Source organism: Camelus ferus, chromosome 20 (assembly GCF_009834535.1).
Source record: "Camelus ferus isolate YT-003-E chromosome 20, BCGSAC_Cfer_1.0, whole genome shotgun sequence".
Lineage (NCBI taxonomy): Eukaryota > Metazoa > Chordata > Mammalia > Artiodactyla > Camelidae > Camelus > Camelus ferus.
The window spans coordinates 29,179,727-29,204,473 of NC_045715.1; the positions used below are offsets into that span (position 1 = coordinate 29,179,727).

Genomic DNA, 24,747 nt, shown 5'->3' on the forward strand with positions numbered 1-24,747 from the left:
AGAGAGAGAGAGAGAGAGAGAGAGAGAGAGAGAGGGAGAGAGAGAGAGAGAGAGAGAGTCTACACTTTTTCCCATGCCTTTGCACTGGCTGAGGGGTGGGCTTTATCCCTGGGACTACCCCCTCCCCCAGCCCAGGCCGCAGCTGGAACTCTTCACTGATCTCCATCTTTTCTCCCTGCCCCCACTGAGGAAGGGGAGGCCGACTGTCTCCCCCGGTCTTTTCCAGATGTACGTCTGCCAAAGACTGACACTACGCCCCCTACTCCCCCAGCCCCCATCCCAGTACAGAGGATGATGAATGAGGACCCGAGAGCCGGCGTGGTGGGAAAGTGTTCTCGCCTTGAAAAGAGAGGGAAAGGGAAAGGAAGTCGTGGGGGGTGGGGAGGGGAAGAGGTAGAGCCTAGAGGCCGGGGCTGGATAGCCGGGACCCAAGCCTCCTCGGCTCGGCCAGTAACTTAAACTCCCTTAGGAAGGCGTGGGGAAGTGCTCCAATCCCTGCACTCCCTTGGAATTTGGGTGGTATATCATTTACTGCAACCCGCACAATCCGCTCAGGGACTACTCCACTGTAAACCTCAAGCCCTTCCAGCGCCGAGTTCAGAGTGCTGCTCCCTCTCCTCCGCAAGACTGCGCTCCAGTGCTCTCCCAGCCTTCTCCGTAGGTTCCTCCCAATTCTCTACCATTCTTTGGTTCGGGGGGGGGGCGGAGTCGTACCTCCTCTCCTGTTCCTTTAAGAGGCGTCGGCTCCTCCCCCTTCGGAGTTGCCGTCTGACGCGGGATGACAGCAGCGAGTTCGGTATGTCTATGCAAATAAGCGCCCCCTGTGGACCAATGGGGAGCGGAGGTGCCGGAACCGCGGACCAATGGGGCGGGGGTGCAGGGGCTCACCATATAAGGAGCGGCCTCGCCATAAAAGGAAACATTGTATCTCTTTATATGGGGGGAAGGGTCGGGGGATCCCTCGCCGCCAGCGCGTGGTCCCGGCCCCCTCCACCCGCCGTCTCGGCCGCGGCCAGCAGCCCCTGCCCCCCGGGGGACGCTGACGGCCGCCGGGCGCGCCGCCCTAGCGTACGGACAGGGGGCGCTCCGCGCGGCCTGGGGCAACCCGGGCCACAGGGGCAGGAAAGTGAGGGCCCAGGTCGGCCCGGGCGTGCAGGGGCCCCGGGTTCGAAGCGGCAGCAGCGGCAGCAGCGGCAGCGATAGCGGCACTATCAGCAACTGGAGCGCCGGGTTGAGCCGGGAAGCCGATGGCTGCGGCGGCGGCTCCGATTCCTCGCTGACTGCCCGTCCGCCCTCCTGCATTGAGCGCCATGTTACCGAGCCAAGCTGGGGCCGCGGCGGCGCTGGGCCGGGGCTCGGCCCTGGGGGGCAGCCTGAACCGGACCCCGACGGGGCGGCCGGGCAGTGGAGGTGGCGGCGGCGGCGGGACTCGCGGGGCTAACGGGGGCCGGGTCCCCGGGAACGGCGCAGGGCTCGGGCCCGGCCGGCTCGAGCGGGAGGCTGCAGCAGCAGCGACAACCACCCCGGCGCCCACCGCGGGGGCCCTCTACAGCGGCAGCGAGGGTGATTCGGAGTCGGGCGAGGAGGAGGAGCTGGGCGCGGAGCGGCGCGGCCTGAAGCGGAGCCTGAGCGAGATGGAGCTCGGCGTGGTGGTCGGTGGGCCCGAGGCGGCGGCGGCGGCCACCGGGGGCTACGGGCCGGTGAGCGGCGCGGTGAGCGGGGCCAAGCCGGGTAAGAAGACTCGGGGCCGCGTGAAGATCAAGATGGAGTTCATCGACAACAAGCTGCGGCGCTACACGACCTTCAGCAAGAGGAAGACGGGCATCATGAAGAAGGTACCCGGCCGGGAGGTTGGCTGGCCACGGGGGACCGGGAGGGTGGGGACGCGCAAGGGGAGCCCGGGAGGAAGGCAGAGCCGAGGCGGAGGTGAGATGCGGCGAGTCTGCAGGAGGTGTGTGGGAGGGGATGGCTGTTGCCCCGGGAAGGGTGAAAGGGGAGGGGCCGCCAGGGAAATGTGGGGAGAGGGGAGATGCCGTGAACGTCCGGAAAAGAGGGGAAAGGCACCTAGGTGGGAGTGACGGGCGCGAGAGAGGAACGGGGCCCTTGCAGAGCGGCGGGATGAGGAGTGGTAGTGGGAGGCTGCGAGGCTGCCGGGGAGGTAGTTAATGAGACCCGGGGGTCAGTAGGTCCAGTGCGCTCTGGTGTTCGGGGGAGGGCGTCGGAAAAGCAGGGAACAGAAGAGAAGGTATGGGGGTGAGGAGGCTGGAGCTGCATAATAACAATGAGCCAACATGTGTGGGAGGAAGGTGGGCATCACTAGAGTAGTGCTGGCTGGAAGGACGGACAGGGCTGATGACCGAATGGGTTTCAAAAGCCCCAGGTAAGGGAGCAGGGCAGTAGAACTGATGCTGCCCTGAATATCAGAAACCAGGTCCAACAATGTCCGCGTCTCTTCTGTGCATCCACTGGAAGCCGGCACACTCCCTGCAGGCTTCAGAGCCTTTGGGACAACTGGGATATCCAGCCCTAGGGAAAAATCTGTGCATGGAGTTTGGGGAGAAGCTTTGTAGAAGTATCTAGAAATGCCTCCTCTTCTGGCTGATTGTGCAGTGAAAGGGATGAGGAGAGGAGTTATCTTGGGTTATAGAAGATACGGGGAGGGATGGAAGCAGAGGAACTGGGAAACAAGAAGCTAGAACTCTGGGAACATTGGCTGGTGTTTATATCTGTCCCATATAGAAACCAAGGCTGCTTCCAGTGAGTAGGTTGTGGAACTTTGTTAGGAGTGAGGATGCCACCTATGGGGCCATCCTTGAAGGTCCCCTTCCTGGGCTTATGGCAGGGGTAGCTGCTAATCTATCTGCCATCTCCCATCACTTCAGACACGGTTGTATCAAGACAAAGAAAGAAAAAAAGGGGAGCCTAGTATTATAGAACAGGACAAATGGCAACAGGTTAGCACCTGTGCAGTTTCTGGGAAGAAACATGGACATTTTGGAGCCTAAGTGGCCCCTTATCCCTAATATCTCTGTGACCTCCAGTGTAGTTGCAACTTCATCCTGGTCCCTGTGACCGTGAGGAGGTGGTGGGAGTCATCTCTTCATGAGGCTCTGGGCACCAAGCTGTAGTGAGGAGCAGCTCCCTGGGCCCCTCCGTGTCTGCTTAGGTTGTATGTTCTGTCACTGGGAGCTGTGACTATTTGCTTGGGGTATCTGCAGGTCAGTGGAGCTGTTCCTCAAAGGAGCATGGGGTTTTTCTACTCTTCAGCTCACCTTCAGATATCCTGATAGGACCCCCTTAGAGTCACTGGAGAGGAAGGTCACTGTGGGATTGGGGGCTTGATATCACTGTGTACTTCCCTCTCTTTCCTACTTCCCAAGGAAGGTAGAGATTAAAAGTTTTGCTGACCTACCCATCTCCTCCCCCCTACCCCCAGGCCTATGAGCTGTCCACGCTGACAGGGACACAGGTGCTGTTGCTGGTGGCCAGTGAGACAGGCCATGTGTATACCTTTGCCACCCGCAAACTGCAGCCCATGATCACCAGTGAGACTGGCAAGGCACTGATTCAGACCTGCCTCAACTCGCCAGACTCTCCGCCCCGCTCAGACCCCACCACAGACCAGAGAATGAGTGCCACGGGCTTTGAAGAGACAGACCTCACCTACCAGGTGTCGGAGTCCGACAGCAGTGGGGAGACCAAGGTATGTTTGGGTCCTCTATCTAAGGGGAAGGAAGGGGAGGGACTTGACTGGCAGAGAGAGGAGGGGGGTCTCTCTCTTTCTCCCTCACCCAGGACAGGTGGATAGGTGCCCCGTGATGGAGTCGGTTTAGTGCCCCACATCCTAGGGTACAGGTGTCCATCCTCGCTATCCTGACAGGAGGCCGGCCCCCTAGATAAGCGGGCGGCCTCCGTGCCCATATAAGGCCGGCTCCGGCTCCACGCCGGCCTCCCGCCTGCAGCCCGCCTGCCTGGCAGGGCCCTTGCATTCCTCCCGCCAGCTGTCTCCCCGCTGGGGGCGGGGGCATCGCTTAGCCCTGCCCTCCTGGCCGGCTGGGTCGCTGGGGAGTAGGAAGGGAGCACTCATGGGTTCCAGGGTTCTGGGGAGCCAGCTCTGTCAGCAGGCAGGCTGGCTGACTGGGCTGGAGACTATCTTACTAGCCAGCCGCCTACCTCTTCAGGATGTCCGGGCCTGCGCACGTTAGGGAGCTTATTCGCCAGGCTGCTAGGGATGCCGGCCCTGGTTACGCCTCCCCCTTCCTTTTCCCGGTAAGGAGAGGGGGCGGGGCTTCCTCCCTTGCTGCTCTGGGGAGCTCCACCTTCCGGGTGGCCCTTTTAACTGACCAATCCGAGGAAGCGGCACTGTTTGCCTTAGCAACGCGTCCGCCAATCAGGGGCTTCGAGCTCCGCTGCTTAGCAAACATCCCGCGCTGACCCACCGCAGTATTTGAGCCCCCTCAGTTCCCTGGGCTTGGTTCTCGGCTCAGCTCGTGGCTTCTTCCGTCCCCTTCTAAGAACAAAGGCTCCCTGAAGGGAGAGTCAGTGCTCTAGGCTCCCTACTGTCTTAGTGGTATAGCATCAGAAATAATTTTCAAACTCTTAGCAGTAGGGTTCATTTATTCCCAGGAAATTTTGCTGAATGAATAAATTCCTTTGGTAGTTTAAATCTTAAGTATTCGGCATAAAGTGCTTCCTTGCCAAACCCCCAAGATTGCTCTCAAACATTAAGCTTCCTGAAAAATTGTCAGTCCCTATCTCAGAAGCCTGGCAAATCAGAGCTGGAAGGACCCTTTTTAAAAGACCAGCCCCCTCATGTTTACAGAAGAGGAAAACTGAGGCTCAGAAAGAGGAAGTAATTTTCCAAGAAAGTCACACAGATTGGCACTGCTAGAGCTGGGAACAGATCCTGAGTGTCCTGATCCCCAGTTAATGTGATTGCCACAGTTCATTGGGGGCAGAGAACTCAGGGAATTATGATGGTGACATTATTATTGCCCTTTTTATGAGCCAGGCACTGTTCTAAGTGCTTTACCATATGATAACCTACTTAATCTTCACAACACTTACAGGGTAGGTATTATCCTTTCACAGACAGAAAACTGTAAAGAAAAAGCAGCTCAGCAGCTCAGTAACTTAGTAACTTGCCTGAGGGTCAGGCTCCAGGTAAATGGTGGACCTGGGATTTGATCCCAAGCACAGTGGTTCCATTCTGGGCCATCAATCTACACAGAACACCTGCAGGGGCAGGGTCTGGTAGAGGCTCACCACTCCATCTTTACTCTGGGTGTAGGATACACTGAAACCGGCGTTTACCGTCACCAACCTGCCGGGTACCACTTCCACCATCCAGACAGCACCCAGCACCTCTACCACCATGCAAGTCAGCAGCGGCCCCTCCTTCCCCATCACCAACTACCTGGCACCGGTGTCTGCTAGCGTCAGCCCCAGTGCTGTCAGCAGTGCCAACGGGACTGTGCTGAAGAGTACAGGCAGTGGCCCCGTTTCCTCTGGGGGCCTCATGCAGCTGCCTACCAGCTTCACCCTCATGCCTGGTGAGTCACAAGGGGCAAATTGAGCATGCTAAGAGTGGGTTTAGGGCTGGCACAAGAACCTCTTTCCCTACTCAGAAGGAAGGTGAACTAGGGCCAGAGCCTGAGAGAAGACTCTTATGTCCCATTGCCAGGCATGCCCTCCCCACTGCGACCCCAACTGTCCTTGTCAGTAAGTTTCAGCCATACACTCTGGCCTTGTCTAGCAAGCCTAGCCCTGTGCCCTCCTTGCCACAGGGACAGTAGACATCCTACCACCTCCCTACCTTGACTGGGGGGCAGATCATGTCCTTGATGGGTCAGTGCCTGCTCCTGTGTCAACCAAAGACAGTAGAGGCAGGGCCTGGGGAGGGAGGAGGGGGGAAGGGCAAGAGCAGAGTGTGGAAACCCCTGGAGACACAATTCTGGACATGAAGGCACCCAGGAAAGATAGTGATGGGAGTCGGGGATAGAGTGCCAGACCCTGGGTCTGGGGGTGTTTGAGGGTGCTTGGTGGTGCAGGTGGTGGCTGGGTAGGACAGAGCACGAGTAAGTCTCTGTGTCTCATAGGTGGGGCAGTGGCCCAGCAGGTCCCAGTGCAGGCCATTCAGGTGCACCAGGCCCCACAGCAAGCGTCTCCCTCTCGCGACAGCAGCACAGACCTCACGCAGACCTCCTCCAGCGGGACAGGTATAGCTCAAAGCTTTGTCACCTCCCTGCTCTGCCTCCTTCATGAGGCCTAACAGCAGGTGTCCAGCAGTATCCGTCCTATAACTAAGGTCAGAGAATTTCTGAATGTGGACACTGAGGCTTTGGGGTTAACCCTTACTCTAATCCTTACAATAAAGTCAGGTAAGGATGGCTGGGTTTTGAATCCTGCCCTGCAGTAGGGCTGTGGTTTTCAGGAAGAAATTAGAGACCATTGACCCTACATTCTTCCTTACTCAGCTGAGAAGTCTGAGGCCCAGAAAGAAGGTATTTGCCCAGAGACACACATTTGCTCAATTACCAGGGAGACTTTACAGAGCAGTTGTCTCCTTATGAAAGGGCGTCTTAGGTTTTGAGTAACCATAATTCCCCTCTGTGTCTCTAGTCATTTCAGGAATGATGAGACACTTCAAAATAAAATTACTTTTAAGTTCTTGTTGTTTACAACCTTGTTACACAAAGTGTGGTCTATGGAAGGAAGACCAGCATCATCCCAGCACCACCCCAGTGTCACCTGGGAGCTTGATGGAAATGTGGACTCTAAAGCCTCACCCCACACCTACTGAATCAGAATCTGTATTTTAACAAGATCCCCTGGTGACTGTATGCACATTAACACTTGAGAAGTGCTTGTTTAAAAGGTGAATTTGTCAGCCATATGTTGAGGAAGAGGAAAGAAGAGTGAGAACAAATGAAAAAATGGGATGAAGGAGCTCTCTAAAAGAAGAGCATCTGAGTTTCCTTGGGTAGGGTCAGACATTGTAATCTTTGTTTTTTCCCAGGGCCTTGGGGTCTTGGAAGAGAACAGGTAGATAATCAAATAGTACGATGTGAGAGGATACACTTAAAGGTTGGCGCTGTTGTGTTCAAGAAGAAATAGGGCTTTTCTTAGTCTATGACGGGGAACACAGCAATGGGAAATGGCAAGAGAGCTCTGGAGGCCTGGAGTTCCCGGGGGTGGGACGCGGGTTATCAGTAGGGACCAGTGCCCACCTCCCTGACGTGTGTCTGTGTTTGCCAGTGACATTGCCCGCCACCATCATGACGTCATCCGTGCCCACGACTGTGGGTGGCCACATGATGTACCCTAGCCCCCATGCGGTGATGTATGCACCCACCTCGGGCCTGGCTGATGGCAGCCTCACCGTGCTCAATGCCTTCTCCCAGGCACCGTCCACCATGCAGGTGTCCCACAGCCAGGTCCAGGAGCAAGGTGAGTTGGGGGGGCAGGGCTGAAGAAAGGAGGACCATTTCCTCCTTTACACACACACATACTCAAACACTCTGCACAACTCAGATGTGCACACTCACACACACACAAACTAGATGCTCACACGTATACATACATGTACACACACACCGAGGCTTACACACACATTGCAACACCCATCTTGTCCACTCGGACACTCATGCACACTGGAACTCACACTCACATGCACACTAAGACACATTTGGACACTCACTCTTGGGCATTTTATCTGAGACTCACTTGGTCACTTAAAGCCTTTATCACCACTCCTCCAATATCTGGAAGTTTCTCTTGAGCAATCGATTTGAGTTTCTCCTGTTGTGTGCTAACACAGGTGGCGTCCCCCAGGTGTTCCTGACAGCGCCATCTGGGACAGTGCAGATCCCTGTCTCTGCAGTTCAGCTTCACCAGGTAGGTGGGGGCCACCTTTCACCCAATCCCAGATGGCCAGCCCAGCCCCTTCATCTTGACCTTGGGGATTCCATTACTGGGTGGTCCAAGCCAAGATCCTTAGCTGGGAGGCCTATCCATTTTCCTGATGGGCCTTTGGTGGGGGGGCAGGCAGGCCGGCAAGCAGGGGGCAGCCCCCCACCCCCTCCTGACACACCCCCTTCCCTCCAGATGGCGGTGATCGGGCAGCAGGCCGGGAGCAGCAGCAACCTCACCGAATTACAGGTGGTGAACCTGGACGCCGCCCACAGCACCAAGAGTGACTGATCCGCCCTGCCGCCCTGGACAGATGGCCCGAGGGACGGCACCACTTATTTATTGTTGCCTTTTCACATTTTCTTTACACACACGTTGATGGGCCGCAGGAGGGAGGCAGGGAGGAGCAGTGGGCAGCCACAGGACTGAGCCCTCTCACTCCAGCCAAAGAAACAGGCCAGCCTGCCCTCCACCCCGTCCTCCCTCAGCCTCCCCTCCTTCTCGCTCCACCTCCCGTTTCTGTTGATGGTGGGGCTGTCCTCCCTCCTCAGACTCCTCTTGCCAGCTTGGCTCCGTGTTTGCCATGAGTATTAGCTTACCCGTGGGACCGTGCTCCCCTTCCCAGACACAGGCCTCTGTGGGACTAGGCACTGTGTCCCCCCTGAGGAAGCAGTTGGGGTCCTCTCCCCAGCCTCCTTGCTGACCCCACGTCAGCACTGTCTGCCACAGGCTGGGTCGAAAGAGCCCTACCCCTGCCCCTCAGGGAGCCAGCTGGGGAGATGTGGTGTCTTCCCTTAAGTGGCACCTGTTGCCCTTGCAGCTCCTGAGCAGCGGGGCCTGTGCATGAAGCAGGGTCCTGGGGCCACCTGCCCTTCCCTGCTGCTCCCCGGGAACTCCAGGGGCTGCTGGGTTGGAGGGAACCGCCAGTGTTCCCTCTCCCCTGTCTTCCCCCCTCTCCTCCCAGCTGCTTTACTTAAAGTTGATTTTGAACTTTTTATTTGAGGAGACGAAGTGAAAACAAATCTATAAATATATATTTTTAAAATATTTAACTTTTTTTTATGGCGTTTTTCTCGTCCCCCTCCCTGCCCGAGCTCCCCTTCCCTGGGGAGCCCTGGGGCTCCCCAGAACTGGCTGGGCCTCTGGGGACAGAGCTACCCCACGAGCTCGGGGCCCGCCAGTGTGGGGGGGAGATTCTGGGATTGCCCGGTCCTGGGTTGTTTCCAGGAGAGAACCGGGGGAGGGGCCCTCAGGCCATGCCCCAACGGGGTGGGGAGGGCGACCCACAGCCCTGGGCCTCTTTTCGCCCTTCAAGGCTGTGCTAGGGAGTGGGAAGAGGGAGACCAAATGTGGGGGTGGGGGGAGGGTTTCAGAGGCAACTGACTTCATTTGTGCCACACGCATGGGCATTGCAGCCTTGTGCTCCCCCAGGCCTGCAGCTGCCTGGGGCCCAAGTTGCAGTGAGCAGGGTGGGGTCTGGGAGGGGGTGAGAGGCAGGAATGGGGGCAGAAGAAATGGGAGCAGCTTTTGGGCTGAGTGCAGCGATAGGGGAGCCAGAAATGGCAGCTCTCCCAGGGAGTGAGCAGCTACTGTAACTTTTTAAAATTAAGACAAAAAGCCTTGAAGAAAATGACTTTATTTTTCTAAGTGTAACCTCAGTATTTATGTAATTTGTACAGGGGCCGTGCCCCACCCCCTCTGCCCACTTTGGAGTAGACCTTGAGGGTGGGCCAACATAGGGAGAGGGTCCCTGTGTCAGAGCCTACTTTCACCACCTGTATCCAGAGAGGGAGCTGTTTCAGAACAGGGCAGCTGTGGGGTGGAGTTTAATTAGCCCCTTAGGACTGCCTTCAGTAGGAACAAGCCTGCTTCTGTGATTAGGTGAAGGGGTGGGGGAAGTTTTTACGCAGAGCCTAGCTATCAAGGGGATGATTTGCCAACATGTTTGAGAACCTCCGAATCTCTAACCCCCATTGCTGTCTTGCCCCAACTTGGGGTGCCAAGATGGAAGTCAAGTCATCTTTCTGGCTTTCTCCTGGAGATAGCTGGGGGCTTATGGGTGGCTTACAAGATTGGGGCATGGCAAATCAGGGGCCAGAGAGTGGGGGAGCTTGGGACTCAGGTCTGTAACTGCCCAGCCCCTTTCTCTGCTCTTGTTTCACTCCACCATCACTCACTCACTCCCCACTCCCCCACCCAGGGGAGGAGACCTTGATGAATTCCTCCTCTCCTTCCCACAAAAGACAGACCCAGTGAGTGAGTCAGGCGAAGTGCTTATAAGGTGTGTTGTGTGAGCGTGCCCTTGGGAGAACATGCGTGCGTCAGGAATGAGGTGGCATTTATATGCGCAGCAACCCTTGGTGTTTCCCTTCCTTGGTGGCTCTGGGGTGTGTGTGTGTGTGTGTGCGCGCGCGCTCTTGAGCGCGCGCGTGCCTGAGTGAATGTGTGTGTGTGTGTGAATGTGGGGTGTGTATGTTAGTGGTTTCTACTTCCCCTGGGATGCTGACCCAGGAATAGTGGACATGGTCACAGTCCTATGTACAGAGCTTTCTTTTGTATTAAGAAAAAATACTCTTTCAATAAATGTATCATTTTTGTGCACAGACTGTGGGGTCTTTGCCTTTGTTTTCCCATAAAGGGAGGTAGGGTGGGAGGTACCAGCGCGAATCAAACCCCAAAATTGCTGCTCTGAGAAGCAAGCCGAGCTACTTGATGAAATGCTAACAGGTGCTTTGGGTTGTTGAACTCTGCGATTTAAATTAAGGAACATTTGGGAGGGCTGGGGCCTTTATCTTTGGCCCCAGCTTCACTAGGTACTTAAGTCAACACAGAGATGAGAAATCTTAATTAACAGGAAAAGTGACTCAACGAATCCAAAGCAACCAGTTCGGGAAACTCATGGCCACGTGACCTAGTGCAAACTAGGAGGACAGACCTAGGGTGGGAGTGTGGGTTATTAGGTTTCCAGGGGAGGAAGGCCGACCTAGGGAAGGGGAGGGCCGGGGTTCAAAGTTGATACTGGATGGAAAGGGCTGCCTATGTCTGCAGAGTAAGGAGCCAAGCCACCACGACCCCGGGCTCCGCGGGCAGCACGCCCCCACGCAGCGGCCCGCGGGTACTACGCATGCTCCGCCTGCGCGCGGGGCCGCGGCGCTCGACTGTGGGCCGCGGTGGGACCCGTAGCCGCCCAGCCGTGCGCGCACTCGCCGTGTGACCCGGAAGGGAGCCGCTGAGGAGGCGGGGCCAGGACGGCCGGACCAGCGCTGGATCCCAGCGAGGGCCGAGGGCCACGGCGGTGGGAGGTGAGAGGCGAGTTCTGCACCCCTCGGCCGCTGCCCCGTTCCGTCCCCAGTCCCTTGCCCACTCTCCGTGGGGCTGACGACAGGAGCCAGGTCTTGGTCTCTGAGATTCGCTCTGTCCCGTCAGCTTCCACCGACCGCGCCCCCCACCCCTCACCCCCTCCCCGCAGCCCGTTCCCCCGGCGGTGCGAGCCTCCTTTACCACCCCCGCTGGTCTGCAAGCTTGGGCCTGACCTTGCCACCTGCGCCTGCCTGCTGTCTCATCCCTGCGTTCACACCTCACCCTCACACCTCAATTAATTGCTCCTGTTCTAGGCCTGGCATAGTACCTTGCTCTCTCCCCATTTAGGCCTTTCCGATTTTGTTACCTCACCCTGCTCATCATCTGTGCGTCGCATGTCACTGATTATCTCTCAGTCCTGCCCTCCATGCTAACTGGACCCCTATCCCAATTGAGGTCCATATCTGTTTCCCCTCCTCTTCACGCCTTCTACTCTCATCTTCTTTACCTGTACCCCAACATGACCCCTGCCCTGATCACCTTTTCTTCATTCTGGGTTTGCAGTCCATTCTTATTCTCACCATTCCCCGTTGCCCCTACACTGTTTTGTATCTTTCCCTGATCACTAGCATAGCCATCATTTATAATCTTTTTCTGGCTTAGTAATGTTGCATTTATCTGAGGACTGCCCTTACCTTCTCTAAGAATGTTAATATTAGATTATATTTTACAGACCTCTCACTATGTGCTAGAGGCTATTCTGAATGCTTTATATATAGTATCTTAATAAGTTTTTACAACTTTATGGGTTGGGTATGAATATTATTACCTTTTTGCAGAGGAGGAAACTGAGGCTTAGAGATTAAGTAACTTATCCAAAACTACACACACAGTAAGTGAAAGAGCCAGAATTCAGAGTCACATTTATCTGATTCTGAAATCTGTGCTGTATTGCCTGTCTAATACCTCTACCATCTCCTGACCTCATTCCCTACCCTTCAGTGCCGGGATTACCACCTGCATCTATATCTACCTGACTTATACCTACGTCTTCATACGGCATAAGTGCAGGGTGGGACCTGGTCTTTTTCTCCCATAATTTTATCTGGCCCCCTAAGCCCCTCCCCGTTTCACAGTAGTCTCATACCCTTTTCCCATCCAGCCATCTGGATACAGGGGCCTCCTTTCATCTCTCTCTCTGCCATGGCCCAACCCTTCATGTTCACATTCCAGCTCTGTCCTGCCATTTATACTCCCTGTCCTGTCCTTTCCCCGTCCTGACTTTCCTCACTTGTTCTGGCTCCACTGTCTTACAGGCTGCCGTCCTCCCTGCTCACCTGTGTCACCCTAAGTCCTGATCTGTACCCCTCAGCCATGCAGACTGCCCAGGCGGTCCTACTTAACTCTCAGCTCTTTCTGATACCTTGCCTGTAATTCTTTTCATCCTCTCTTGTGACTTTTTCCGTTTCTTAAACTTCTTTGTTTCCCTCTCTTTTCACTCCATTCTGCCTCTCTTTTAAATCCCAGAGTATGTTTAAGTAATTTATTTCAGCCTATTCTTGACCTTTTCTCTTTGGCTTCTAAATTCCATACAGTCTGCCAGTCACCACCCATCCTGTCTATGCCTCAAGATTCCACTGCCTACATGAAGTCTTTTCCCTTTCCCATACTGCCTTTACTTCTCTCCTTGTGTGTCCTAGGAGGTCAGGATGGTGGGGGAACGGCGCACTGGGGACCTCATGGTGCCCTTGGGGCCCCGGCTGCAGGCATATCCTGAAGAACTTCTTAGACAGCGGCCTGGGCATGATGGCCGTCCTGAATACCTGATCCGATGGACTGTCCTGAAGTGTGGGGAAGTGGGCAGAGTGAGTGAGGAAGAGGGCAAGGCAGAGCACATCCTCATGTGGCTGTCAGCCCCCGAGGTCTACGCCAACTGCCCCATGCTGTTAGGCGAGCGGGCATTATCTAAGGGACCTCAGCATGAAACAGCTGGAGGCTCAGGAAGCTTTCCGCGAGACCCAGGAGGCCTGGATGTTGTGGCAATGGGAGAGATGGAAGCCGATGTGCGGGCACTGGTACACAGGGCTGCCAGGCAGCTGGCAGAAGGGGGAACCTCGAGCCTCACGGCCGCTGTGCTCCACACCATCCATGTGCTCAGTGCCTACGCCAGCATCGGGCCCCTCACTGGGGTCTTTAGGGAGACGGGAGCCCTGGACCTGCTCATGCACATGCTATGCAACTCTGAGCCTCAGATCCGTCGGAGCGCAGGCAAGATGCTACAGGCTCTGGCAGCCCATGATGCTGGTAAGAGACAGCCAGGGGAAGAAGGAAAACACTGGAGAGAATGGGACCACTAGGAGTAAGAACAGGTGGAGGAAGGGTTTCTCAACTCTGTCAAAACACCTAATGTTTGCTGAATATCAATTTGATTGCAAAGGGAAAATAAGATTAATAGGCTACCACAGGTACATAAGCAGGATAAAATGACAGCTTTTTAATCTGGTTTATCTGTCCATTCTCAGGGCAGTAGCAGGGAAGAGAAGGGAGTAAGTTTATCTCTTTAAACTGGTTTGAGATTTGTTGGTTGTGAAGTCAATTTGGTGGGTTACAATCAACATTTTTGATGTAAAATATCAGCATGTAGCACTTAATAATGTAAGTTTTGTAGCAAGAACTGTTTTAGTTCCACATGTGCACAGTTGTATCAGGTTACCCCAGAAAAATGTATATGTTGCTGTGAGTCTCAGCCACAAAGAAATTTGAAAGCCTGTTGTGTAGAGAGTCTGGGGAAAGAGGGCAGGGTGGAAGGAGAATCAGGGATGGAGAAGACACGGATTGGGTGTGGATTACAGGAAGTCGGGCTCACGTCCTTCTGTCACTGAGCCAGCAAGATGGCATCGAGCAGCACATGGATTTTGACAGCCGCTATACTTTGCTGGAGCTGTTTGCAGAGACCACATCTTCTGAGGAACACTGCATGGCCTTTGAGGGCATTCATCTGCCTCAGGTACCCTGGCAGCTGTGGGGGAAATGCTGTGCACAAGTCCTGGGGCATCATTTCTGAAAATGTGGTTCAGGACTGCATCAGCACCAGAGCCACAGGGGGAGCTTATTAAAATGAAGGTTCACGCTACCCTTCCTGCTCAGAATTTCTGAAATTAGAACTCAGGGTCTGTGTTAAGGCACTCCTGGTGTGTTTCTTACATGACTCACAGTCTGAGAACTACAGGCGTGGGGATGAAGCCTTTATATTCTTCTGTAGAGGATGGTGTTGAGGGGAAAGGAGAGGGGCTCAAGCTGGGAGGAGGGGAACCCACACCATAGACTGTGTCCTACAGATCCCAGGAAAGCAGCTCTTCTCCCTGGTGAAACGTTACCTGTGTGTCACTTCCCTGCTGGATCAGCTGAATAACAGTCCGGAGCCAGGGGCTGGAGACCAAGGCTCCCCATCCTCAAGGGAGGATTTGGGCCGGGAGAAAAGCCGGGGGCAGCGGGAGCTGGAGTTCAGCATGGCTGTGGGCAGCCTCATCTCAGAGCTGGTGCGGAGCATGGGCTGGGCCCGGAACCTCAACAAACAGGGCACACCACCGTCCCGGCCAACGCGGTCCATCTTTCAGCCTGGCGTTTCAGGCCCCAGCCCCTTACTGCCCACCGTTGTTGCCACCCCCAAGAAGCAAGGACGGGCCTTCCGCCAGCGCTCCGAATTCTCTAGTGAATTCTTTAGTGGCTACAGTGAGTATTACTTGCAGCGCTACAGTGAGTATGTGCAGCAGATGCTACAGCCCGGGATGCGAGTGAGGATGCTGGATGATTTTGAGGAGATTCATGCTGGGGACGAGGGCGAGTTCCGGCGGAGCAAAAATCGTGTGCCCCCTGTGCAGGTGAGTGAGTGTGCGGTGGGGGGACACTGTTGGGAGCCTTATTTGGGCGGGGCACAGCTGGGGCATCCATGCAAGGGACTCTTATAGGCCGGCCAAGGAGAAAATTCCCAAGGGAATTAGAATGTTTAAAGAGGTCAGCAATTGAGAGAGGGGGCCATTTGGAGGGCTGAGAAAATCTGGCGGGAGTGGGTGGGCTGTGAGGTCAAGGAGGGACTCACACCCAGGAAGCGTAACTCACCTATCCAGACACCCTCACCCCGACCAGTGGAGTTGGCTTTGGAGGGAGTGTTGGAGCAGAGTCAGGATTGGGAAGAGATGAGAAGCAGGACCTACCTTGATGGGGGAAGGGAGTCTTTTGTTTCTGGAGGTTTCACAAGCCTAGCCAGGTGTGCATCTGAGGGCTGTGTGCCCAAGCTCTAGGGCTGGCCATGTCCTGTCAAGCCTGCACAGCACAGGGTACAGAGGGCCGAGCCCTCTCCCTTCTCTCTCGCCTCCTCCCTCAATACCAGGTCTTTTGGGAGTCGACAGGCCGTACCTGCCGGGTGCACTGGTATATGCTGGAGATCCTGGGCCCTGAGGAAGCTGCTGAGGATACAGCTTCAGCAGCCATGGAGAAGGGGGCAGGGGCTACAGGGTTGGGCACAGGTGAGCCTTGGCGGGGACAGGGGCATCATGTCTCTGAACAGAGGAGGAGTGGCTGGGATGCAGCCGCTCCTGACCAGGATCTGCCCCAGAGCTTCAGAAATCCACTCTGTTCCTGGCGGGGCTGAGACCCGCTATACTTGTCTCCTCAGTACTTCCCTCCTGGGACTGGAAGCCGGTGGACGAGCTCTACTCTTTGCCATACCTCCAGCCCGAGCCTCGGAAGAATGAACTGGGGTACCTGACCCAGGCTGAGTGGTGGGAGCTGCTCTTCTTCATCAAGAAGTTGGATGTATCTGAGCAGCAGCCGATTTTCCAGAATCTTCAGGAGAACCTGGATGAGGTGTTGCAGGCCTGAGATACCTGGGGGGTTTGGAGCGGGGTTAGAGGTGGGGCTCTCTGAGGTAGTTCTCCACGTGGGACTGCTTGAGGGGAGGCTGGAGCTAGAGGGTAGACAGCATGCGGGGTCCTGCTGGGGGAGGAGACAACTGCTGGGAGGATCTAGACGTGGAAGGTATGCAAGACACGGTGAGAGGTGGCCACCCTTCCTGTTACTGTCCCCAGGCCCTTTGTGTCTGCTTGTTCCTGGAATACATGCCATTTCTGTTGACAGACCCTGGGTGAGAAGGCCCTCGGTGAGATCTCCGTGCCCATCACGATGGCTGAGGGTCTGCTGCAGGTTCTCAGTAATCGGTTTGAGGGCAGCACCCTCAGTGACCTGGTCAACTCCCAAATCTACACCAAGTACGGACTGCTGCCCGACACCCTGAGCAGCTCGTCTTCTTCACAAAGTCACTCCTGTACCCCAGATGCAGAAGAGGAGTCCAAGTCAGAGGCCAGCTTCTCAGAGGAAGAGACTGAGACCCCCAAAGCAAAGGCTGAGGCCCTTAAGGCAGAGGCAGAGCCAGCCAAGGGAAAAACTGAGCCCTCCGTGGCACAGAGTGATTCACAGCTGTTCAACCAGCTTCTGGTGACCGAGGGGATGGTTCTGCCCCTTGAGACGAAGGAGGCAGCCAGTGGTGAGTCAGGTGCTGGGACGGGAGGGCAGAGAGGTTGGAACAAGTCCTGGGGCAGTCCTCAGAGAAGTGGATAGTCAGGGTAGCAGGCAAGCGTGGAGTGAGGTCACTTTTGTGTGGGAAGTTGCTTTAGAAGCTTGCATCCATTTTCCTTCCTTTGACCTTGATAATGTCTACTCAGTCACTACTCCCTTTCTTCATATTCCTGGGAGAGGAGGGCCCATTTTCCAGAGTATCATCATCTTCATTGTTGGACTCTTAAATTCCTCACACAGAATTGGAAAAGTTCTGGATGCAAGCTGCAGTAGTGAACAGTGTCTTAAAATGTCAGTAGGATCACTGGGCTTGACCTTTAAAGACTTCCAATGTGGAGGTGCCACCATTTTTTTAAGCCACTGCCTTTCGCTCATCAATTTCAGAAATGGCTAGAGCCTTGCGGAGTCCCGGTCCACGCAGCACCCTGGATCAGCACGTGGCAGGGGTCGTGGCCACTGTGCAGATATCCAGTCTGGACACAAATCTGCAGCTTTCAGGGCTCTCTGCCCTCTCTCAGGCCGTGGAGGAGGTCACTGAGCAGGACCACCCTCTGGTCCATCCTGACAGATCCCTGAGGTTAGAATGCTATGGAGGGAAGGGCTTATGGTTTAAGCTCTCAGTGGGGGAGGTTGGTGGTGGGAGGGAAGGAGCTATGAGATCAAGAGTGAGAAAGGCTGAGGGGAGAGAAGGGTCAGCCTGAGGAGTGCTGAGCAGGAGGGCGGAATATTGCGATGGTTAATATTCTTGGAGCTTTTGCTCTGGGCCAGGCCCTGTGCTTAGAATTTTATAAGCTTTCTCTCATTAAATCCTCTCTCCTGAGGAAGACCTGACACTATTCTCACCCCATTGTGCGGGTCAGGAAACTGATCCTTGGAGAATTTAAACTTACCCAGAGTTTGACAGATCACAGAGCCGAGATTCAAACCTAGGTCCTTTTGGCTTTAGAGCTTGAGTTTTCTTTTCTTTTTCTTCCTTTTTCTTTTTCCTCCCTCCCTACTTTCTTTCTATTACATACTTCTTAATTATACAAATAATGCATGATTGCATTCTACTTTAAAAGATCCTGAAGGATATAAGAGAACAGAGAATGAAAAGCCAGAGTCCCTTTTTACCATTGTTGTCACACGTCCCAGCATGTATCCTTCAGACCTTCTAGAGATGTACACTTGTTCGTGTGTTTTCTGAGTTTGTGCTTCAGTGTACGTGCTCACACGCTGCCTGTTCCTGCAGCTTTCCCCCTGTGCTCTGTGTGTCTGGGAGGGCTCTCCACATCAGTCCACGTGGCGCTGCTTCATCCCCACTGCTGCCTCGGGCGCTGCAGTATGATTATATCTAAGTTCGAATCCAGTGCTCTAGTGGATCTGTTTTCCCTCACATCTGCTACCAGTGGATATTATCATTTTTAAATATCTATCAGATTGGCAAAACTTAAAATAATTGGTAGCTCCTTGTTTTAATTTCTTCTTTCTAGTGAAGTTAGGCATATTGCATGCATTTGTTATATTTCTTCTGTAAATATTCTTATCCTTCGCTCACTTTCTTACTGGGTCTTTGTCTTTTTCTTGTTGATTTACAGACATTCTGAGTATTAATCCATTACATATGTTACAAATATTTTGCTTGTCTTTTTTCCCCCCAAATCATACTAACTTTTATTTTCTGAATACAAAATAATATCCGTTCACTGTAAAAAAAATTAGAAAATTATGAAGATAGCAATCATCTGAAAACACCTCATACAGTGATAGTCACTGTTAACATTTTGGTAAACATCCTTATTCATATTTCTATATTTATTCATATGTATTACCTACATGTGTATATTAACTTATTTTTAGTAAATCATGGCTACCAGAGGGGAATATATATTTGAAGCACATTTGGTTCACATGTGGTCATCATAAAGCTCATGAGAAAAGGCCGAGCTTTCTCAGTACCTTTATTTGCCTTCTTGCTCAGAATTTCTCTTTTTGTCGTTAGTCCCTCCCTAGTTCCCAGGCCATCTCTTCGATATGCGTCTCTGTCACTGCGGAGAAAGATGTCAGTCCAGCCTTTCTCCTCTTGTGAAGCGCAGCGGGTCTAGGCACTTAGGAGGCACTTCTTCCTTCCTTCAGATCAGCGTTCCCGCGGGGCCCTCTTAGCTTTGTGGGTAGTGCCTTTCACTGGGCTGAAGTTTTAGATTTTCATGTTGCTGTATTTTTCAACTTTTTTTTTTTATGGCTTCTAGGTTTTAAGAGGCTTTATTCCATTCCAGGATTATAAAAATATTTCCCTATACTTTCTAAAAATATCTGTGTTTTACTTTTTACATTTATTTTAAAATCTGTTTGCGGTTTATTTTTGCAAATGGAGTGAAGCAGAGCTCCAGCTTTCACTTTCTCAGATGGCAGTCTCGTGTCCCTGCCTCATGTTTCCAGTGCTCCTTCCCGTCCTCACTGTCTGAGATGCCACCTTTCTCTCCTCGTCTCTTGATCTCTTTGGCTACCCTGTGTAGTTTCCAGGGTTTTCATTATTACTAAAGTTTTTATTTGTATTTTGGTAACTAGTAGGCAAGTTTACCATTACTTCTTTCCAAACATTTCTTGACTATTCTTGCATGTTTTCTCTTCCTGTGCCTGAATCTGTCTATCATGTTTTTAAAATCTTTTAGGCATTTTGATTAGAATTTCACTGAATTTATAGATTTATTTGAAAAGATGAACCAGCATTTATAACCGTTTTGCTCTACTGCCTACTTCATGAGGTCAAGAGCCCGAGACAGATTGCAGAGGAGAGGGATTGGGATGAAATGAAGCTGAGGGAGAGAGAATAGATTGGAGGGGCGTGGGTGTGATAGACTGGATGTTCATGGGTTGGGTTGGACAGGTAATGAGGCCTTCCTCGGGAGGGGGAACCCCTATGTCTCTTCTCTCTCTCAGAGAGAAGCTAGTGAAGACGCTGGTGGAGCTGCTGACCAACCAGGTGGGAGAGAAGATGGTGGTGGTGCTGGCCCTGCGCCTCCTCTACCTGCTCATGACCAAGCACGAATGGCGCCCCCTCTTCGCCAGGGAGGGTGGCATCTATGCTGTGCTGGTTTGCATGCAAGAATATAAGACTTCCGTCCTGGTGCAGCAGGCAGGGCTGGCGGTGAGTGGACTGGACCTGGCGGTAGAGAGTGATGGGTGAGGCAGGCAGGTTGCGGGGCTGCTGATCCTGGGAGGTTCTATGGGGATTCAGATGAGGAGACGTTGGGATGAAAAGACGCAGGTGGATTGAGGCGTTCCAGCTGGACTGTCCTGGAGATTGTGGATTTGGAGAAAGGGAGAAGAATGTTTTTAGGAGTGACTCCCAGGTTTAAAATTGAGCAGCAGGGAGGATGAGGTTGTCATTTGCTGAGTGGGAGAATGTTGGAGGAGGAAGAGGCGTGGGGAGAAGCTCAGGCTGAATTTTCAGGTGTGCTGATTTTCCTGCGGCTTTTTATTTATAACTAAGTGTCTGATTAAAGACTAATTTTCTAGATGTGACAGTATGTTTTAACCCTTGTACCTTAGCGGTACCGGTACCCTGAAGATCCCCTCCCCTACCAGATGCGGGTAAGGCGAAGCCAGCGTTGCCATTGTCTTGCTGCCCAGGGCCCAGAGAATGGGGAGGGAGGCCCACATTCAGGGAGGGAGAAGTAGCTTCCTGAGTAGCCCAGACAGCAGTGGGGCTGTTAGGGAGGTATGGGCAGGGTGTGCTCTGTGTAACCTGAGAGACCCCCTGGGGTCAGGTAGGCCTCGTCCAGAGCAGTTCTGAGAATGGATTCCGACAGTGTAAGGGCAACAGCGGGGATGGGAGCATAGGTCCTCTCAGGGCAGGCTGTCCCAGGAGAGGCCTGGAGGCTCTTTCCTTTATGGGGCCAGCTAGGTGCTGGTCCCCCCAAGAGCAGCCAAGCAGTTATAGTCTAGGTCATGTCTGCTCAAAGAATTCCCTGGTCCTCTCAAATTGCATGAACAAACTACAACATTTGTCTCTAAACTCAGACTCTTCCCCTATAACAAAATTGCATCCTTTTTAAAAATAACTTAAGGTCTACAGAATTCAGCTAGTTAGGGGAAAGTAGGGTAGCTGAAAGGAGAAAGCCTCATTAGGAGGTGGCATTTGCTTGACGGGTCCAGCCTTCATAAGGAAGATTGTCCTGGGAATTAATTCTAATTTACTGCATCCCTAGAGGGTTTCTTCTCAAGAGTCAACCCTTTCACCAGCCAAGACATTCTCTATCCTAATTGTATAGTGTTCATCTTAATTGAGGTTTCTCTCTAGTAACAGCAAACAAGCTTACACATTACAAGTGTTTTTTTCATATACTTCTAACCACTCTGCCTGTGATCAACCCAAGTAACCTTGTCCGGGAGGGTTGAATACTGGCTTTGGAGGCCAGGGGATGTAGGTGTGGGAGCGCAGGTGTGCAGGTAGCAGCAGAGGCTGTGGAAGGGAATGAGGTTGCATAGGGAGGGAGCGCAGAGAGAAGAGAAAGGGGGACAAGGAACTTCCGTGTTTAAGTACCATGCAGAGGAAGTCCAGAGAGATAGGACAACCAGGAGGATGAGAAGTTGTGGAACTCCAGGGAATAGAGATTTTACAGAGGAGGAGTGGTCCAGTGAGGTGGAAGACAACTTCAAGGAAAGCCTTGAAGACAAGTAGAGGCTGTGAAGGGCTCCCTTCCGAGGGGGAGTTTCTGGAGCAGGCGGACACCCTGGCACCCGCCAGCCTCGGTGCTGGCAGGGAGAAGCTGCAGGTTTCTGTTTCCATCCAGCCTTAGGGTTTTTTGTTGGCTTACTTCCCCGTCCTTTCTGCCTCTTCTCCCCTCCCCTCCCTTCTCTTTTTTTTTTTTTTTTTGGCATTTGATGTCCCATCACTACCTCTTTTTCCATCTCCCCCTTGACCTATTTGCAAACAGCTCAGCTGCCCCAAAGTTTTAGGTCTAGAACGATGGCTTCTCCCTCTGCCTGGTGGCTTTGCCCACTTCTGACTCTGCTTCCACACCCCTTCGCAGGCACTGAAGATGCTGGCCATTGCCAGCTCCTCGGATATCCCCACTTCTGTTACTGGCCGAGATTCTGCCCACCCTTTGTTTGATGCCCAGATGACCAGAGAGATCTTCGCCAGCATTGACTCAGCCACCCGCCCGGGCTCTGAGAGCCTGCTCCTCACTATCCCTGCAGCCGTGGTCCTGATGCTGAACACAGAGGGGTGAGGACCTTATCCTCCAAACTCCAAACTCCTGCTAAGCCCCAAGCTCTGCTGCTCCTGCCCAAGTCTCATGTGTTCCCCAGAAATTCCCCTCCCGTTGTTACCTCTGGGTAAAATGCTGGTCGTCCTCTCCGACTGTTGTTGGAAGAGAGGCCAAGTAGTTGAGGGTAGGGACATTCCAGGGAGAGCAGAGACACCCTGCCCTTCCTGCTAGGGTCGGGAGATGTCTGGCCTCAGAGGGAGCCCTGGAGCCCCTCCTTCCTCTCTGTCCTTGCTTCCAGATTCCAGCGCGCGTTTACTCTCTTTCAATTTCTTCCTGGGTTACCTCCCTCCTCCCAGGTGCTCCTCTGCTGTGAGAAACGGCCTGCTCCTGCTCAATCTGCTTTTGTGCAACCACCACACTCTGGGAGATCAGATTATAACCCAAGAGCTGAGAGACACCTTGTTTAGACACTCGGGGATGGCACCGGGGACAGAACCCATGCCCACCACGCGCACCATCCTCACAATGCTTCTCAATCGCTACTCGGAGCCACTAGGCAGTCGCGAGCATGCAGGTATGGTTGTGGACAGGGTGGTTGTGCTGAGGAATCAGTGCCAGCCCGTGGCCAGGAGGGCTAACTTGTACATATTGGTACCTTCTGGAAAGACACTATGAACCTTCAGCAAATGAGTGAGGGTTTTGGTGCTCAAGTTAGGTCCTAAGGAAAGCTTCCAGGCCAAGAGGAGAGGGGGCCTCTAGAACAGGTACAAGGAAATTGCCTTCTCTGAATGGCTTTAAATATATGAGGATGCCTGTCTGCCTGGGCTGGGTCTGGTCCTCTCTTATTGGACACTGGAAGATTGGTTGGAATAACTTCTAGAGAGACCTTCTTTTTAGAGGAATTGTAACTTATGGTAGAGAGTTTGTGACTAGAATGTGAAATACTGATGTCATAGTGAAGAAGCCCTCTGTATTTAACAAGTAAGTAAAAACCCAGGAGTGTGGGGGAAACCAGAGTGAGCATTGTGTGTCTTCTAGTCTGTACGTGTGAAGCCACCACACTAGGTAGTGTGTGGATGTAACTATAATAGCTAATATTTATTGGCTTATGGAATAGCACAGCTGACTTTCAGTAATAAAAGGTAATTGCATGACTGTGAGATTAAAACTGTGTTGTGACTAACTTAACAGTGTCTGCCGTGCTAGACTCTTTTTTCAGATATAGCTACGTATATATTAGGGGCCAGAAAAAAAAATCCCCCATAATTGGGTAGAAACTGCAGACATCCACAACGCACAATGGGAAGAAAATCTGGGAGTGGTTTTCTGCCTCTGCCCATTTCTCAGTTTGACTGACTTGTATGACTTTTCTTCATACCCGTTTTTCCTTCCTGTGTGTCTGGGCAGCAGCACTGGAGACCCCTGGCGCCCGGGGCCAGGATGGGTCCCCTGAGCTACTGATCCGATCCCTGGTGGGGGGCCCGTCTGCAGAACTCCTCCTGGACTTGGAGCGCGTGCTGTGCCACGAGGGCAGCCCTGGGGGCGCTGTGAGGCCCCTCCTCAAGCGCCTCCAGCAGGAGAGCCAGCCTTTCCTCCTGTTTCTGCGGACCCTGGATGCTCCTGGGCCCAACAAAACTCTGCTGCTGACGGCGCTGAGGTAGGGGCCTGCTTGGAGGGGGTGCCTGTGCGTCAGAGGCCGGGGCACTGGCTGACCACAGGGACTTCACTTGTTTGCAACCCTCGCCAGGGTCATGACCCGGCTGCTGGATCACTCTGAAGCAATGGTCCTCCCCTGGCACGAGGTCTTGGAGCCCTGCCTCAGCTGTCTGAGTGGCCCAAGCAGTGACTCTGAGGTACCTGGGCCCTGGCAAAGGTGGGGGAAGGAAGGGCAGCCTCTGGGTACCAGCTACCTTGTGGGGCTCCAGAGGGCACAACACAGCCTTTCTGGATGGGTCTGGATGCTGGAGGGGGATGTGTGTGGGAAAGACAAGGCCAGTGTCATCTGAGTCTCCAGAACTGGGACTCTTGGCTACACTTGAATTTTAGCTTCTGGGCTTAGGAGAAGCCCACATTCACCAGTCCCCACCGTCCTTGTTCTCCATCCTCGGGGCTTGTGCCTTGTGTAGCAGGGCTCAGGCACCAAGACTGGCTCTGGAGGCAGCTTGGCCCTAACAGGAAGAAGCTGTGCCTGAACTCTGCCCCTGGCAGCTCATGCTGGAGTCCCGGCGCCCCAGGGTTCTGTGCCAGCCTGTCTTGGTGCTCCACTTCCCCTGGCGTTCAGGTTCTCCAGAATCTCAGCCCCCACACGCCCTTTATTGATCCCACCCCTTGGCCTGTACACAGCCTGCCCTCTGCTTCCTCGCGGTAACCTCTGTGGCTCTGGGCCAGATTGTTCAGGAGCTGCTCTGCTTCCTGTATCACCTGGCCTCGATGCACAAGGACTATGCCGTGGTGCTCTGCTGCCTGGGAGCCAAAGAGGCCCTCGCCAAAGTCCTGGACAAGCACTCGGCTCCGCCGCTGCTGGCCTGTGAGCTTCGGGACCTGGTGACAGAGTGTGAGAAACACGCCCAGCTCTATAGTAACCTCACCTCCAGCATCCTGGCTGGCTGCATTCAGGTGAGGAGGCTGGTGGGTCTGGAGCAGAGGGAGAACATAAGCCAGAAGCAAAGGAAGGGGATTCAGTGTGCATCCCTGTTTGGCACAAGTAGGTGGCAAATCTAGGACACTTATTCCACAACCTTTACCCCATGTGGTTCTATTCTAAAGA

At 53.7% G+C, this 24,747-nt stretch overlaps 2 protein-coding genes across 2 annotated transcripts in view; both read left to right on the forward strand.

The window, feature by feature from the left end:
• The first annotated feature begins 915 nt into the window (after positions 1-915).
• Positions 916-8,958, forward strand: SRF (serum response factor). Its single transcript, XM_032463111.1, has 7 exons — positions 916-1,835; positions 3,437-3,703; positions 5,291-5,552; positions 6,099-6,218; positions 7,258-7,449; positions 7,820-7,896; positions 8,107-8,958. Exons 1-7 carry the CDS (start codon positions 1,311-1,313, stop codon positions 8,200-8,202), a joined length of 1,539 nt encoding a protein of 512 aa, XP_032319002.1. The 5' UTR covers positions 916-1,310; the 3' UTR covers positions 8,203-8,958.
• Positions 8,959-10,945: 1,987 nt separating this feature from the next.
• The window catches only part of CUL9 (cullin 9), a 33,978-nt gene continuing 20,176 nt past the window's right edge, over positions 10,946-24,747 (forward strand). Inside the window, exons 1-14 of the mRNA XM_032463113.1 lie at positions 10,946-11,213; positions 12,912-13,515; positions 14,064-14,218; positions 14,550-15,092; positions 15,602-15,737; positions 15,887-16,077; positions 16,348-16,753; positions 17,170-17,362; positions 19,705-19,912; positions 21,801-21,997; positions 22,337-22,554; positions 23,391-23,637; positions 23,728-23,833; positions 24,369-24,596. Of these exons, the coding sequence (XP_032319004.1) occupies positions 12,921-13,515; positions 14,064-14,218; positions 14,550-15,092; positions 15,602-15,737; positions 15,887-16,077; positions 16,348-16,753; positions 17,170-17,362; positions 19,705-19,912; positions 21,801-21,997; positions 22,337-22,554; positions 23,391-23,637; positions 23,728-23,833; positions 24,369-24,596 (3,423 nt within the window). The 5' untranslated portion in view covers positions 10,946-11,213; positions 12,912-12,920. The remainder of the gene's footprint in view (positions 11,214-12,911; positions 13,516-14,063; positions 14,219-14,549; positions 15,093-15,601; positions 15,738-15,886; positions 16,078-16,347; positions 16,754-17,169; positions 17,363-19,704; positions 19,913-21,800; positions 21,998-22,336; positions 22,555-23,390; positions 23,638-23,727; positions 23,834-24,368; positions 24,597-24,747) is intronic.

Excerpts from the sequence above, each read along its gene's own strand:
- SRF (XM_032463111.1), top strand. The coding sequence starts at position 1,311 with ATGTTACCGAGCCAAGCTGGGGCCGCGGCGGCGCTGGGCCGGGGCTCG. Across the intron at positions 1,836-3,436 it reads AGACGGGCATCATGAAGAAG|GCCTATGAGCTGTCCACGCT; the intron begins GTACCCGGCCGG and ends CCCTACCCCCAG. Across the intron at positions 7,450-7,819 it reads CAGCCAGGTCCAGGAGCAAG|GTGGCGTCCCCCAGGTGTTC; the intron begins GTGAGTTGGGGG and ends GTGCTAACACAG.